The sequence below is a fragment of the Myotis yumanensis genome, unplaced genomic scaffold, assembly GCF_028538775.1.
Source record: "Myotis yumanensis isolate MYYU_CA2020_CCGP unplaced genomic scaffold, mMyoYum1.0.hap1 SCAF_3, whole genome shotgun sequence".
In the NCBI taxonomy this organism is placed as follows: domain Eukaryota; kingdom Metazoa; phylum Chordata; class Mammalia; order Chiroptera; family Vespertilionidae; genus Myotis; species Myotis yumanensis.
Genome location: NW_027223754.1, coordinates 199,668,533 through 199,685,773, shown reverse-complemented (window position 1 = coordinate 199,685,773; position 17,241 = coordinate 199,668,533). Strand labels below are relative to the sequence as shown.

General features: G+C 43.4%; 1 protein-coding gene across 2 annotated transcripts in view; it reads right to left on the bottom strand.

Annotated features, from left to right (window-relative positions):
- The window catches only part of DRAM1 (DNA damage regulated autophagy modulator 1), a 105,603-nt gene extending 93,720 nt beyond the window's left edge, over positions 1-11,883 (bottom strand). The window contains exon 1 of one of the 2 annotated variants that reach the window (XM_070410914.1): positions 11,393-11,883. In XM_070410914.1, the coding sequence (XP_070267015.1) occupies positions 11,393-11,523 (131 nt within the window). In that variant the 5' untranslated portion in view covers positions 11,524-11,883. The remainder of the gene's footprint in view (positions 1-11,392) is intronic. The other variant, XM_070410913.1, reaches the window with a different exon arrangement.
- Positions 11,884-17,241: the final 5,358 nt, after the last annotated feature.

Sequence of the window (17,241 nt, the reverse complement as noted above, 5' to 3'; positions counted from 1 at the left end):
AGAGCTGTCTACTTTCAATGGACACAACTTAGGAACTCTTCTCTGCCATGCCCTATTCCATTTCTTTTTATAATGTTCATATTTCCATATGAGTTTACAGCATTGTATATTTACAACCAGCTTGGCATCAGCTCTTCCTTCTGGAGCCATTAGTAAGTTGTCCTCGTGTGCAATAACTCTACGATGCATGTTCTTGATGGAGCGAAATGCAATTACTGTCAGGTAAAAAGAACTATTAAGTGAACACGTTTTTTTAAGTTAAATTTGAGGCATTATATTTAAATTTTTCAGCTCAATTCAGTGAAGACTTTTGAAGCAATACTCTAATGTGTTTTTAAAAGTCAGAATAACAGAAGAAAAATGTTCACAATTCTACTTAATGTAGTGAGAGAAAAGTGAAATGTAATCAAATGACAATGGAAAATTTAAAAAGTGAACAGAGGTGAAATTTACTGTTGGCTTGCTTAGAAGCCAAACGCTGCATCCATCACCTCCATTAATTTTCAAGCTGTAGAGATTTGGGATCTTGAATTTTGTCATTATACTTTTCTTTAAAAAAAAATAATATATTTAAATATATATATATATATATAAATTTATTTCAGAGAGAGGAAGGGAAAAGGAAAGAGAGAGAGAGAGAGAAACATCAATGATGAAAGAGAATCATTGATCGGCTGCCTCCTGCATGCCCCCTACTGGGGATCGAGTCCAAAACCTGGGCATGTGCCCTGACTGGAAATTGAACTGTGACCTCATGGTTCATAGGTTGATGCTCAACCACTGAGCCATGCTGGCTGGGCTATACTTTTCTTAGAATTAAATAATTTGGGTCATGTTTTTTTAAGAAAATTAGCTATACTAATAATAGAGGAATGTGCAAATTGTCCGGGATGCCGTCACAGTAACAGTAATGACCAAACAGCAGGCTGCATGGGGCAACAAGGCCAGCAGGGGGATTAGTGAGGGACAACCAAACAACTGAACAGCAGGCTGTGTGGGATGACCAGGCTGGCATGGGGGGAAGTTGGGGGCGACCAGGCCAGCAAGGGGGGCAGTTGTGGGCAGCCAGGCTGGTGGAGGGGGGACAGTTGGGGGCAACCAGGCTGGCAGGGGGTGAAATTGGGGTTTACCAGGCTGGCAGGGGGTAGTTGGGGGCAACCAGGCCAGCAGGGAGGGCAGTTAGGGGCAATCAGGCCGGCAGGCAGAGGTGGTTAGGGGTGATCAGGCTGGCGGGGGCGGGGGGCAGTTAGGGGTGATTAGGCAGGCAGGCAGATGAGCAGTTAGGAGCCAGCAGTCCCGGATTGTGAGAGGTATGTCCGACTGCCGGTTTAGGCCCAATCCCCGGGATCGGGCCTAACCCAGCAGTCGGACATCCCCCAAGGGGTCCCAGATTGGAGAGGGTGCAGGCTGGGCTGAGGGGAACTTCCCCCCCCCCCCACCTCCCCGTGCATGAATTTTGTGCACCCAGCCTCTAGTAAACTATAAATTATCATTTAAAAGAATGATACTTTTCTTAGCTAAATGTTTTAAATGGCATGCCTGCCTTTTCGTCCTCACGGCATTATGACTTAGAAACACTAGGGGATAATCATCACTGCACTGTATGGCATTAACATCACATCAGAATATGTGGCTCTCTGTACACAAACCTCATTCTCTGGGTATTTATTATCCGGACCCCATTGTTACGGTTGAACAGGAAAGCAAAGGTCACTGTTGCCTGAAATTCATTGTAGTTAGTAATCAAAAAGTCAGTTTAAGCAGGAAGTCATCAAAAAGTATATGGATACATACCCACCACAAACATAGAATTATACATTCACTTGCCTATTTGTTGATGTAGGCCAAGACTGTTACATGAGTATAAATCCAATGTGTGTCTTTCTGATATATACACCACACCTACTAGCAATCATCTCATTTATTTGGGTTTCTTTAAAGTAAAGAAAAATCTTAAGACACTTTTGAAGAAATTTGAGAGCAGAATCCTTTTTGTGTTTTTTTCATATGTTTTTTATTGATTTCTGAGAGAAAGGGAGAGGGAGAAAGATAGAAACATCAATGATGAGAGAGAATCATTGCTCAGCTGCCTCCTGCCCACCCACTAACTGTGGATCTTGAGCCCGCAATCCACGAGCATGAGCCCTGACCCAGAATTAACTGTGACCTCCTGACTTCCTGGTTCATAAGTCAACACTCAACCACTGAGCAACACCAGCCGGGTTTAGTGTTGTTTTTTTTACAGTTTTTATAAATCCTTACATTTGTCAGAAACACTAGTGAACAAACTGCAGTCTCTTTTGAATCTTTCCAAAACACTCAACCAAGTTTTCTTAGAAACTACAATTCTCTTTTTGCATTTACAGACCAACAGTTTATTTATATTGAGTTAAAAGCACACCATTACAATAAAAAAATACAACTGGCATAAACACTGTTGGGAACAAATACAGTTGGTGTTTGATAAGGGTACAAAGAAACTGGTGAAAGAAGCAAGCAAGCAGCTCAGAGTGGCCATCACTGGGCGGGGTATTCAGGGTCCACTGGCTTTAGTCAGTATATTTTTCAGAGAATGAGGTTATCAGTTAAACCAGAAAATTCATTAAGTTGAGTCTGGTTAAGAAAGTTTCTGTTATGTGCACAAATACACCGATCACTTATAAAACTTAGCCCTCAGCCAAATATCCTGTCCTACTTAACACTAGCATCAATGCAGACCAATGTGGACTTGTCCCTTGATAATGCTAAGCAATTGCTTACAGAGAATTTATTATGTCCTTGGACCAGGGTGTTAATGCGTTCTAAGTGGGTTCATGCGTTAACTCATGAGGGAGGTGTTATTCTTAAACCACAGGGAAGCAGAAAGAAGTAACTTGTCCAAAGTCCCATAGCTGGGGCACGTGGTAGACTTGTATTGTAACCAAAGCTGTTTGCTCTAAAGTTGCTCCTTTATCCAACACACTGTATTCCCTCTCAGTATGATTACCAAATGTTGTGAATATTCAACATGGTGAATATTTACTAGGCGATCCAGTTTTCTGACACCAATCACTGAGCAGGGCTTGTGGTCATGAAGAGGAACAATGAGAGTGACCAAAGACCACACTCAATCCAGCAAACAGCACTTGACAAAAAGTGAGACTAGGCTACTCAAAAGCAATCAGGATGCAGAATTGGCAAAACTTTAAAAGTCAAGGGACTCAGAATATTCTGGAAGCATGAGACACAGCCAAAGTAGAGGATATAAAAGAGAGTGGCTTATCATCTGGAAGAGTTGATAAATAAATAGTCAGAATGAATACAAAGTTACTAACCTTGTAAAAATATCAAGAATTTCATGAAGTCAGTAGAAATGGGGTCAGAGAAGAGATAGAAACACAACTAAAGTTAATCAACAGTGAATGCTGGCAGAATCAGTTAACAATTGAAGAGAAGCTGATAAGATTAATAAAATGAGCATAAATAAAATAAGTTCTGTTGTAAGTAATCTTAGGATTCGGTCAATATTTACTAAGCATCCCCTATGTGTCTAGCACTGTCGTAAATGCTGGGGAGACAGCAGTGAACAGACCCTATATCTCTACCCTCATGGAACTTTTGTGTGAGAGACAGACAATAAACAAGATCAATACCTTTTACATAGATTAAGAATTATTGTTCAGAAAATAGAAGTCAAAACATTCCTGCAGAAATGACCCTCTTCCTATCCCCCTTCAAAAATCAAATGTGAAATCAAGGACTTTGTATCATGCAATCACAAAACAGTATTGGAAAATTATGTACTCCTCCCTTAAAAATCAGCACCTGAATTATTTTCACATTTTTGTTCATTTTAAGAATTTTGCATTTTCATTTTTTTGCTCATTATAAGAAGTGTTCATTATAATGAATTTTGTACGTTTTAAGAATTAGCACAATGTGATTTTAACCTAAATTTTGTTAACTAAGTGAGAGGATCAACCTCTTTTACTTTGTTTACTGTGTCATTTTCCCCCCCTTTAAGTGGCTTAATTTTAGGTGACCCAGTTTTCTGCCACCAATCACTGAGCAGTGTTTGTGATCATGAGGAAGAACAATGGGAGTGACCAAAGACTACACTTGGTACAGCAAACAGCACTTGACAAAAAGTGAGAGCAGGCTAAAAAAGGATGCAACCAGGATGCAGAATTGGCAAAACCAAGGGCAAGAGAACATTCTGGAAGCAGGAGACACAAGCCAAAGAAGTTGTAAAAGAGAGTAGCTTATAAGCTAAGAGGAGTTGATAAGTAACTAGTGAACCACGATAACCTGAGGGATTTGGTCACAGAGGAAATATAAGAAACTATAACAAATTAACCTTGATGGTGCTCAAGAATGTGGGTGTAACCTTGTAAAAATCTAAACTAATCCTTCCATGTTGACCTTTGTTTGCCCTTGGTTTTCACATCCTTGCATTAATGGCCTCATAATCCAGAAATATCACACTATACTACTGCAATTTAGTAGTTGTTTAAATCCCATATTTCTAATTGAATTTTCTGACCAGAAACCCATCCATGTGGCTGAAAAATAACTACATACAAAAAGGTGTTCCAGGTTTGCAAGACGTTACCTTTGAGATAAAGTGGGTAAAAGATATATGAGATCTTTCTCTATTACTTTATGTAACTGCATGTAAATCAATAATAATCTCAAAGTAAAAAGGTTAATTTTTTAAAAAGAAAAAAGGTCTTATTTCCACCTTATTTCTTATCTGCTAAGGTCTTCTTGACCATGACCTACTCTGCCCATCATACACAGATAAACCATTTTATTAGTTTCTTTATGTAAGCAAATATAAATGTGTATTACCCCCGCCCTTTACCCCTCAAGCCCCACCACCTCCACTAATTGGTAGCATATTTTATTCTGCATCTTGCTTTTTCTATGTAATAATGTATCAGAGATTTTTCTATATCAATGTATTAATTTAAAGAGTATTCTAGTCCTAACCGGTTTGGCTCAGTGGGTAGAGTGTCGGCCTGCAGACTGAAGGGTCAAAGGTTCGATTCTGGTCAAGGGCATGTACCTTGGTTGCGGGCACATACCTGGTAGGGGATGTTTCTCTCTCATCGATGTTTCTAGCTCTCTATCCCTCTCCCTTCCTCTCTGTAAAAAATCAATAAAATATATTTTTAAATAAATAAAGAGTAGCCAAAACCGGTTTGGCTCAGTGGATAGAGCGTCGGCCTGCGGACTGAAAGGTCCCAGGTTCGATTCCGGTCAAGGGCATGTACCTGGGTTGCGGGCACATCCACAGTGGGAGATGGGCAGGAGGCAGCGGATCGATGTTTCTCTCTCATCGATGTTTCTAACTCTCTATTCCTCTCCCTTTCTCTCTGTAAAAAATCAATAAAATATATTAAAAATAAATAAATAAATAAATAAATAAAGAGTATTCTATATAGAGAGTTTTTTTGAAATCTTCTTTGAATAAAGTATATTTATTTAGCCAGTCCTCTACTCATGGTTATTTGTATGGTTTCCAACCTTTTTTAATTAAAAGCAATGCTATGAGTAATGCTATTTTTGTCATTTTGATAAATAATGCCAACGTCCCTCTCTAGAGATTTAATCAATTTACATTCCCACCCGCAAAGTGTGATAGCCTGTTTCCCCAAAGTCTCACCAATAGAGTGTGTCACACATTTGGGTTTCTGCCAATCTATTAGATGAAAAATTGTATCAGTGCGTTTTAATTTGAAATTTTATTTGATTCGTGAGATTGAGCATCTTTCTACATGTATAAGAGCTATTTGTCCATTTACCCAACATACTGAAGAATAACAATGTAATAAGACAATATATTATAAGGAAACTCAGTTTGAATGTCATACTGGATAGGGATCCTCCCAGGGTTCTGGCTCTTAATTAAAATGCAATGGCTTTCCCACATGGTATGTTTGAATATCGACCTATGAACCAGGAGGTCACTATTCAACTCCCAGTCAGGACACATGACCCGGTTGATAACTCAATCCCCAGTGTGGGACTTGCAGGAGGCAGCCAATCAATTATTCTCATCATTAATGTTGCTATCTCTCTCTCCCTCTCCCTTCCTCTTTGAAATCAATAAAAATATATTTGTTTAAAAATGCAATGGGTCTTACTCAAAGTGTTCAACATTGTTTTAAAAAAAAATCAGAACATCCAATTGGTCATCGCGTGAAAGGACCATCTTAAATACAGATAGTGCCCGAATTATGATGGTTCTATTTGTGATTTTTTAAATGTATTTTTTTACTTTACCATGGTGCAAAAGCAATAGACATTCAGTAGGAACCCAACTTCAAATTTTAAATTTTTATCTTTCCCCAGGCTAGCAATATTCAGTAGGTACTCTGGAGATGCTGGACAGCAGCGATGGGCCCCAACTCCCCATCAGGCACGGGATCTTGAGGGTAAACAACCAACACTCTGCAGTATACAGTGTTGCCAGCATTCTTTGTTTTAGTTCAATGCTTCAAACATTCTCCAGGCCCAGTGTGCTTTCAGCTGTGTTAATGGTCAATGGAGAGTTCCCATACAACCATTGTTTGTCACTTTCAGTACAGTATTCAATAAATTACATGAGCTATTCAACACCTTATATGGTTTTTCCCAACTATAGGTTAATGTATGTATTCTGAGCATTTTTATGGTAGGCTAGGCTAAGCTGTTGTGTTCAGCAGATTAGGTATACTAAATGCATTTTCAACTTAAGATATGTTGGACCAAAAAAGGACACTTATGTAATACCCTTTGTAATACTTTAAGCGAAAAATAAAATTAAATTAAAAAAAAAAAAAGATATGTTGGACCAAAAAAAGGGGAATTCTATGGAAAGTAATCTCACAGGCTGATCTGATCATAAATTCCTAAATGATCAGGTCATGGTGGGCTGTCATGCCCCAAGCATAGAACTCCTTTAATAAAGTGTTTTAAACCAGCCCTGTCCATTGCACATGTAGGTTAACACACCATTGAAATACCAGAAGCAATGCATCTTGAAGGGGCATCAACCCTCAAGAAAGCACATAATCTTTGTTAACTGTCCAATCTCCGAGTTACTTCCTTCCACCTCCATGTAATCTTCCTAAGTTCTCTCCTTAATTTCAAATGCATAAAAGAACCTGCAAAACTGTTATTCTCAGGAGCAGTGAGATCTTGCTCTCCAAACATGTCATCAGTTTGGCTCAAATAAACTCTTATTAAAATTCTCTACAACACAAGAAAAACAATAAAAAAATTTTTTTCAGATAAAAATTTTTAAAAAAGAAAAGTCTCTAGAGGTTTGAACATTTTTTATGTTGATATTTTCAACTTAAGATAGGTTATCAGGATGTAACCCCACAATCAAGGATTATCTGCATCCCAACCACCAATGACTACCTGATCAAGCCTCCCCGAAAGCGATCTGCCCTGCCCTAGAGGAAGAATAACAATATCCATAGTGGATGTCTGAGAAATATCAATTCAACTAATATTGAGAGACTTCGTGAATCTTATTAGCGGCCCCGTGCACAAATTCATGCACATTGAAAGAAAATTAATTAGAAGAACTATTTTAATATCACTATTTGCCCTTTCTCTATAATACAAGTGTCAACCAAATTCACGATAGACAATGACAGATCGAAACACACGTGTGTGATTGGCGCCAGCGAGAGCTTTATATGTATTGCACATGTGCGAGTCAACTTAGCCTTTTATATATAAAGAATAAATTTGCTTAATTAGACCTGCTTTCTGATTTCGCTAAACTTTTTCCAGCCCAACTTCTCTTTCAGGTAATTGTCAGCAACACAGCAATAAATATCAACATGAAGCAGATTATTATTGTAGATCACGCAGGGAGAACAAAGGGTAAATATTTAACTGCAGCAGTGTTTGACTATATTCTGCACAGTGAGAAAACCTAAAGTCATTTTCAAGGTCCACCATTTCTTACTTCTTTCCAGTCAGGTCAACTTTCTAAGCTTTCTAAATCTCTGTTTTCCGGCTAATGAAAAAAAAAAAAAAGGATTCTACCGAGTCTCCTATCTACCTACTCCAGGACTTCTGTGAGGATCAAATGAGATGAGGCACAGGAAAACACTTCACAGACATTTGGTTAAAGTGTAAAATGTTTCCAACCTGGCTGTAAAGCAAATCGTGTTCCTAGGCTGAAGAAACTGCAAGGAAGCTAGTCGCTAGGGAGAAGAAGCCAGGCTTTGCTATGTGACGTCATTCCCCGGTGCCCACAGCCACCGTTTCCTGGCTGAGCTGGGCTATGGGCCACATTTTGCACCATGGGGTCTCTGCAGCATCAGCTGCGATTTGGTAGGCTGTCGCTCCAGGGTGGTTGCTGGGGCCTGTGTCCCACTTGGGGGAAGCTGAGTGTTGCTTTGTGGGCACCAGGTGCCGTTTCTCTGTAAATGGCCAGTGCGCATCACAGCAGCTCTTGCATTGAGCATCTGCCCTCTGATAGTCAGTGCGCGTCACAGCTACTGGTCAGACGAACACTTAGCATATTAGCCTTTTATATATATATACTAGAGGCCTGGTGCACAAAATCGTGCGGGGGGGGGGGGCGGTGTCTCTCAGCCCAGCATGCACCCTCTCCAATCCGGGACCCCTCGGGGGTTGTTCGACTGCCAGTTTAGGCCCAATCCGGATCAGGCCTAAACCGGCAGTCGGACATCCCTCTCATAATCCGGGACCACTGGCTCCTAACTGCTCGCCTGCCTGCCTGCCTGATCTCCCCTAACCACCACTGCCTGCCTGATCGCCCCTAACCAACTCTGCCTGCTGGTCTGATCACCTCTAACTGCTCCCCTGCTGACCTGACCACCCCTAACTGCCTCTGCCTTGGCCCCTGCACCCAGTACCCAGCCTTCCCTCCCTCTGGCTGGCCACAGGCACCTGGGACCCGGACTGGCTTCACCCAGGCTGGCCGCAGGCGCCCAGGACCAGAGGTGGCTTCACATGGGCCAGCCATAGCCACAGGCACCCAGGACCCTGGGCGGCTTCACCAGGGCCTGGCTTTGTCAAGAAGGATGTCCAGAAGGTGGTCCAGAAGACATCTGGTCTAATTATCATATTACCCTTTTATTAGTATAGATATATAGATACTCCAGAGGGAAGACAGGTGACCAACATAATAAGTAAATCACCGTTTGTTAGAAGGTGATAGGTGCTATGGTGAATAATACGACTGGATACAGGGAGACCTGGCACATTTAAGACACAGGAGAAAGCCAGTGCAGTTGGAGGAAATGGAGGGAGTTGGGGTAAGGAAGAGTAAGAGGTATTGACAGCAGAGATGAATCATCGAAGACAAAGCTGAACATTTTTGGACAAAACTGATCATTCAGGCACGCCCATCAGGCCCTGATGTCTAGTTCTTACCTACATCTTGCCCTTTCCTCAATGACTTGGTTTTCTAGGCGGCACAGAGGCATTTCAGAGCTCCAGCTGCTTTTGCAGGCAAAGAGCTCAGACAACCAAAAGCCCCAGGCACATGTGGGCAAACAATCCACATGTTTGCTGTGTGTGTGTAGGCTGATGACTCCTGGCAACAACGGAACAATCTCATGCCTTTTTCTCCAGTCATTCTGCTTTTCCTAAAGGCTTCTTTTCCTTGTTAAATGTACAATCTCTTTCCTGGCACATCTGTGATTTGAGCATCTCACGAGTGGTTCGTCTTGTCAGCTCATTTCCCCATTCCTGAAAGTCTTCCATTTCAAGTTCACAGTGTGGAGATATTAATCACAACTATTTCAGACACGTCTACAAAGATTCAAACCCTGCCTCTGGCTGCCTGGCCAATGTGTATCTGTCCCTGACCTTCAGGTCCGGGACACACACAGCACTGCAGGGAGGGAAGCATTTGAGATCTTGCTCCCTAGCATGTCTTCAGTTTGGCTCAAACAATTCCTATTTAAAATTTTTTAAATGCACAGACACTCAAACCATTGCAGTGAGAAAAGCTTTTCACACTGGTCTGAGAAGATCTATCCTGCTTTAGAATCAAGAGGAATTAGACAGCCCGGCACATGGCTCAGTGGTTGAGTGGCAACCTATGAACCAGAAGGTCAGGATTTGATTCCCGGGTTGCAGCTGGATCCCCAGTGTGGGGCGTGGAGGAGGCAGCCGATCAATGATTCTCTCTTATCATTGATGTTATCTCTCTCTCACCCTACCTCTCTCTGAAATCAATAAACTTTTTTTTTTTAAGGAGCAAGACAATGGCACTTAGGACTGAGATGAGCCATGAGACACCAAGCCCAGGTTTCTTCAGGGGCACAAGATCAGATGGGAAAGTTTGCTTGATGCATGGAGCCTCTTTCTGTATGGGAAACACCCCCTTTGCTCCCCCATGACTATAGATTTGCCTTATCTCCTTAATGCTCTCTTCCTTGCATCTCTAAATCCTAGTCTCCTCTTGCCTCACCTTCATTTCCCCCTCCTCACCCACAAAGAAAATATTACAGAATATTGCCCAAGAGGCAGAGGGCTGCAGGAGGGAAAACTCTTATAATCTGTATCATCTCTACAAACTTTGGTGTCGCCAACTTTATTATCCCCTCACCAGCCAATACAGACCCAGAGAAGCCACACAATCTAGGATAGAGATGAATCGTTCTAATAAAGACTGCTATGGACAAGACACGGAGTTGGGAGCCACACGAAGAGAATCAGGACCTGTGTCGTGGGCAACAATGAAGTAACCTTAAAAAGGTGGAGCCCAAAACTCAAGAAAAAATGAAACGGCATAATGACAACACAAGAGATGCCACAAGTTGTTGACAGTTTGAGGGCTCTGACTCTGGGGGCACAGAACCCAGGGGAGGGTTGGGGCGGGGTGGTGGTGGGGGGTCTCCGCCGGCTCCATCCAGGAGAGCTTCAGTCCGACTCCCAAAGATCTAGAGTGTTGCTTTGGGCATGGGATGTAATCCGGGTGTGAATTCTGCTTCCACCATTTCCTAGCTGATGGTATTTCAACATCTGCATAAACTTAGTTTCCTTTCTTGAAAACATGAACCAGACATGCACTTCACGAGGATGCTGGGAAGCAGAAGTGAAATATGCTAGCTGTTTTAGCTCACACCTGGATCTCCAACTTGCACTCTCAATAAATGGCATCCGTCGTTGCCCAGAAAAGCATCTTCCTGAGATTGCTGTCCCATCCCCAGCCTGAAAGTTCGGTGTAGTTCTGTCTATCCTGAACCCCTCCTGGTGCTCAGCTGCGCGCCCCCTGCCTCTACACATCTGCCAGGGGCAGCCTCTCCTCTCCTTGTAGTCAGATCCCATTCATTAGGTTCTAAAGACGCCCCGCTGGGTCTGGGTCCCAGCCTCTGCATCAGTGGCACCCCGCGGCGCCTCCGCCGGGTCCACCCTCCGCCCAGCCTACCTGATGTAGGGGAGGAAGGGGTTGACGTGCCCGGAGAGCACAGCGACCACATAGGAGATGATGAAGGCGGCGGATGACCAGGTCACCAGGAGGAAGGGGACGAAGGCCATTCCCTTTAGGAAGCGCGGCATCGCGCCGCCCGGGGTGCGCGGCCGGGCAGCTCCGGGGGCGGGGGCGCCACGTGCCAGCCGTCCAGGCGGCGGCCACCTTGCGGTGCGCACGGCCACGGGCGGCGCGATGGGCGACTCCGCGACGGGGGAGGCAGGCCAGGCCGGAGGGAAGGGAAGCGCGGAGAGCGGAGCGCCGAGGAGGCTGCGGGCGGCCGAGCGGCGGGCCGGGTGGGTGGGGCGCGAGTGGCCCGGGCTTGTTGCGAAGCGAGTGAAGTCACAAAGTGGCGGCCCCGCGGAACGGGAGGCGCGCGGACCTCCCCGCGGACGCCACTCCGGAGACGCGGCTCCTTTCGCTTTTGGTTCGGCTGCTGCGGGGTCGGCGCAGGCGGGCGGGTCTGCGCGGGGGACGCGGGCGGAAATGTCCGGCTCTCTGCCCCGCGGTTGCACAACTTCGGAGAAACTGAGCTCCTCCCGCCCCCTCCTTCCCTCGGGGTTTCCGGGGTACCAGGCCTGGAACACCCGGGCTTCCCCTCCCAGCTGCCTGGCCCGCGCCGCTGGGGAGAGGGGAGCCCACCGCGGTGACATCCACCCCTGGATGGTGTCCCCATGAAAACCTGCAGAGTGTGGGGCAGGTAGGGGTCTGGTCCATCGGGATGGACGGCCTCGTGTGCCTCCTGTGGTTCTGTTTTAAACGTGCGCGGGCTTGGACTATTGGTTTCCTAAAAATTACATTTCCCTTTCTCCTCTCACGGATCACGGTTAGTACCAGCTTGGAGCCATGAGCTAAGTAAGCTGAGTAATGGTGACTTCATACATGTCAAACCCTGCGATCGGGATTTGTGACCTGCAGGCACTTACAAGCTTGGAGAGTTTGAAGTATAGTTTAGGGATTCTGAGCCCAGGGTGGATGGAGGTCATTGGGTCATTGGGGACCAAACATGGGTTCATTTCAGCTGCATAAACATTTCTTGGGTGCCCCACCCTGCTAGGAGGTTTAAGAGAACAGACATTCAAAATAAAACAAAATTGTATGGAATATTAAATAGCTTGGAGATGGTTTTAAAAAATATAAATATGCAGAGAGATGAGAGGCAGGGCCAGTGCTCCGATGAAGAACCGGGGAAGGTTTCCTGACAGATATTAGAGTTTTTGAAAGTAAATGATTGTTCTCCAGGCAAAGAAAGGTGAGACTAGCATTCCAGGCCAAAGAAACAGGAGAAAATGTAGAGTGTGAAGTTGCTTGTTTTTCTGGAACTAAAGGAAAGCACTCAAATAAGTGTAGGCAGGGAATGGAGAGGTGGACAAAGATACCATGTCTCCAGAGCCCTGCCAAGAGTCTTTGGTGTGTGGTGTTTTTTGTGCTTTTTAAAAAATATGTATATTTAATTGATTTAAGAGAGGGAGAAAGAGATAGAAACATCAATGATGAGAGAGAATCATTGATTGGCTGCCTCCTGCAACCACATGGATCGAGCTCTTAACCTGGGCACGTGCCCTTACTGGGAATTGAACCGTGACCTCCCGGTTCATAGGTTGACACTCAACCACTGAGCCACACCAGTTGGGCTATTTTTTTGTTTTTGATTTGGTTTGGTTTTTGGTAGTGAGGAGAGTGTAGGAACATGAACAGACTCATATTTCAGGACATCATTGTGACTGTGGGGGGAGTGAGCACCATATTGAATAAACCAGAAGGTTCAAATTAAGGCTTTTTAAAAAATCACAAAAGCTAGAAAAGGATCAACAAAAAGAAAAAAATATCACAAGAGCACATAACTATGTGTGGTGGCAGGTGACTATTAGAATAACCGCAGGGGGTCACTTGGTAAATTAAGTGTCTAACCACTATACGGTACACCTGCAACTAATATAAAATAATATTGAATGTCAGTTGTCAATTGTCATTGAAAAATAAACATAGAAACCACAAAAGCTGTCATCCATGGTGATTCATTGTACATCTCTACCTAGGCTTGTGTGTTCTTTTTTATTATTATTTTTAAATATGTCTTTATTGATTTTTTTTTTTTTAGAAAGAGGGAAAGGGAGAGGGATAGAAAGATAGAAACCTCTATGAGGGAGGCATGGATCAGCTGTCTCCTGCCTGCGCCCCCACCAAAGATTGAGCTGCAACTTGGGCATGTGCCCTAACTGGGAATTGAACCTGGGTTCATAGGTCAATGCTCAACTATTTAGCCACACTAGCCGGTGGTTTGTGTGTTCTGAAAACCACTCTTCCCTGGCCTTCCCCCCCCACCCCCCCCACCCCCCCCCCCCCGCTTGCATTTCTCTTTTCCTGCTCTACTAGATTCACCTGATCTTAAAAACCCTCCCTGAGGCAGGGTAATTATGACATCAAATGGAATTCACCCATTCATCATATCTTTCTGTTGCCTATGTAATTTCCTTAGGTAATCGAATTAACTCATCACTTGTCACACAATTGTGTGACTATAATGGCAATAGGTATTTTGTTGTTTAAAATAAGTATGTATACATGAATGTATTTAAAACAGGTAGATAGCTCTGGCCAGTGTGGCTGAGCATCATCCCATGCACCCAGAGGTCCCTGATTAGATTCCTGGTCAGGGCACATGTCCAGGTTTCTGCTCCATCCCCAGTAGAGGGCGAGTGGGAGGTAGCTAATGCTGTCTCTCTCTGTCTCTCTCTTTCTCTCTCACCAATAAAAATATATTAAAAAAATAAAACAGATCACTTTAAATATATATATATATTAAACAGCCCTGAGAAGCACAGAGCTGCTGCTTCTAAAAGCTTTCCATACCGTAGACCTTATTAACACCCTCGCCTCGGAATAGTAAAGTTTATATGGTTCGAAATGTTAAAGCCCTAGAAAACAACCTCACTGGTGAAGGAAACCAAAATATACCACCCCAAAGTATGCCGACTTTGACATAAGAATATTTTTGAGCTGAAAGCAATTCAGAAGCAGCAAAAGCAGGCAGAGCTCTCTCTATCCGCCTTCCTGTCTAAAGGTAGGATGTATATTTCCTTTACTGGAGACTGCTCTAGATTCAGCCCAGAGAAGGCACCAGAGGAATCTGCAAACCTTGCTCCAATAGTCCCCGCCCCCCCACTTGTTTACCTTCCCAGTTTCTCCCCCATTGGAACCTAAAACCATTTTCCTTTGTCATGTCATTTCTGTACAAATTCATTGTTGTTGTTTTTTATCCTCACCGGAGGATATTTTTCCATTGACTTTTAGAGAGAGTGGAAGAGAGAGGGAGAGACAGAGAGAAATATTGATGTGAGAGAAACATTGATTGGTTGCCTCCTGCACATGCACAAACCAGGGCCTGGGCCAGGGAGAAGCCTGCAACCCGAAGTACATGCCCTTGACCGGAATCAAACCCGGGCCCCAAGTGTGGGTGGTGAATAAGTGAGTATCCCTTCTTCACTTTCTCTCTACCCCCATCAGCTGGCTGGATACCAATGGCCATGATGACCTTGGACTCCACGTATTATGGATAGAGACTGTCAACATAAGTCTACTTGACTCTCCCACCTTATCTAACTCATCTAAAGTGAGTTGACATGTGGTATTTCCTGTTTCTCAGAGAGGGTCAGGCAGATGTTAACACCGCTGTGCACAACAAACATATACAGGAGAACTAACGTGAATGAAAGATTATTGCAATTCAATATATTTAGAATTAAATCAAAATAGTATGTTATTCGGTGAATGGCAGGGTCACGGGGATCAATCCACCCAGGTGGCATGTCAGCATCCTCCTCCTTCTGAGTCCTTAGAAACAGTCAAGTGAATTTATGAGTGAATGTGTGTAACCATTGCTCTGAAAAAAATGGCAAACATAGTAATGTGTACCATCTCTTTAGAAGTAATGTGCATAAGCTCTACTCTCCCTTTTGTGGTCAGAATACACTTAGAATATGCTCTTGCAGGGTAGAGATTAGATAGAATCTCTTTCCTGCATATTCTTGCTTTTGGAAAAGGGGCATTGTCGCAATGTGGATGTCATGATTTTGGGTATCTGTCACCATGTGAATGGCCCACCCCATGTGTGTGTGTCTTTATTATGGCAGGGACCCCTGGGCTGCGAATGTATTCTGGGCCCTGTTTCCAGGGATGGAGAGCAGTCCCCTCTGTTCACAAAGGCAGGAAATTTCAACACCCCCTCGACATGTTTTGAATAGGACAGAGATGACACAGTGAGCCAGATTTTTTCTGGTGTCTCAGTTATCCTCACTTGTACAGAATTCACCTTTAAAGATAAATTGTTCATTTTCTTTTTTGGTTGTTCATCTGTCAGACTTTCTTCAGGGCATTCTAGAATGTGAGCTCCACGAGGTCAGGGCTTTGCTTTCTTCTCTGCTATGTTCCAGACTTGGACAGGGCTTCATTCAGGTGCTTATTAACTACTAGAGCCCAGTGCACGACATCCTGCACTGGGCAGGGAGGAGGAGGTTCCCTCAGCCCAGCCTGCACCCTTTCGCAGTCCAGGAGCCCTCTGGGGATGTACGATTGATGGCTTAGGCCCGCCAGCCATCAGCCTGGCTTGTGGCTGAGTGGAGCTCCCCCTGTGGGAGTGCACTGACCACCGAGGGGCAGCTCCTGTGTTGAGCATCTGCCCCCTGGTGGTCAGTGTGCATCATAGCGACTGGTCATTCCACCATTCGGTTGATTTGTATATTACCCTTTTATTATATAGGATTTGCTGAATGTATTCGCCTCAGCAATGACCTTTTCCAGGAAGTCTTCCCTAAAATCCCCAAGATCTGACATCTGTTTCACTCCTCTCCACCCCACAGCATCCTGGGCTATTTCTGTTACATATTTCACAATGTTAACTCATCAGCTTATCTACTAGACTCTAAACTGTTTGTGAGCAGGAACTGAATCCCCTATAATTCTGTTTCCAGTGCCAACCACTAGCACAAAATAAATGGTTGATACATATTTATTGAAAAATAAATAAATGCTTGATACTAGTTTAATACTATTTAATACTATTACCTAGAGAATCTGGTCTTTATACAATCATACATACCATAAACATATTAGCATCTCATGGGAGGCACAATTAACTCCATATCACTGAGTACAGAAATGCGAAAGACACAGCAGTAAAAGTTTAGAAATTTCTGTTATGTGAAGGGGGAGAAATCAGAGTCCTTCATGGGAGTGATGCCTTTTCATGTGGCTAACCTGATTGTTGTAAGTTATAAGTTTGGGCAATGACACCAAATACTTCTTCATAATATTTTTTGGCAGACATTTTTATGCTACCAGAGATGAAGAAGAACACGCTGCAGAGAAATTTGGGGATTTCCATTATGATCATGAGAGTGAGAATTTCCTTTTAAATTTTAAGAGATTTTTTTTTCTCCCTTCCCCTTATGAATAGTTTCTAAATTAACTTGCAAATATGGGAACTCATATGACCTATCTCAGTTTAGCTAACCTTAAATCTCTATATACTTCGACCATCCTTCATAGGGTTTTCTTATGGAGTACAGCTCAGGCTGTAGTGGTCATGATCTATGGAAAAACTGAAGTATGGTGCTCAAGTTTACAGTAATCTCATGAGTTTATTTCTCTACCTACTAAAGATATTACAGAAATGGGGGAAAGGTTTTGTCAGCTGTTCTTCTTTTGACATGAATTGGGTAAGATTTGAAAATGAACAGGATAATGACAGAAACTGCAGGCCAGCAGGCAATTATTTTCTTTTCCTGTCTTTAAAAAAAAAGTAATTT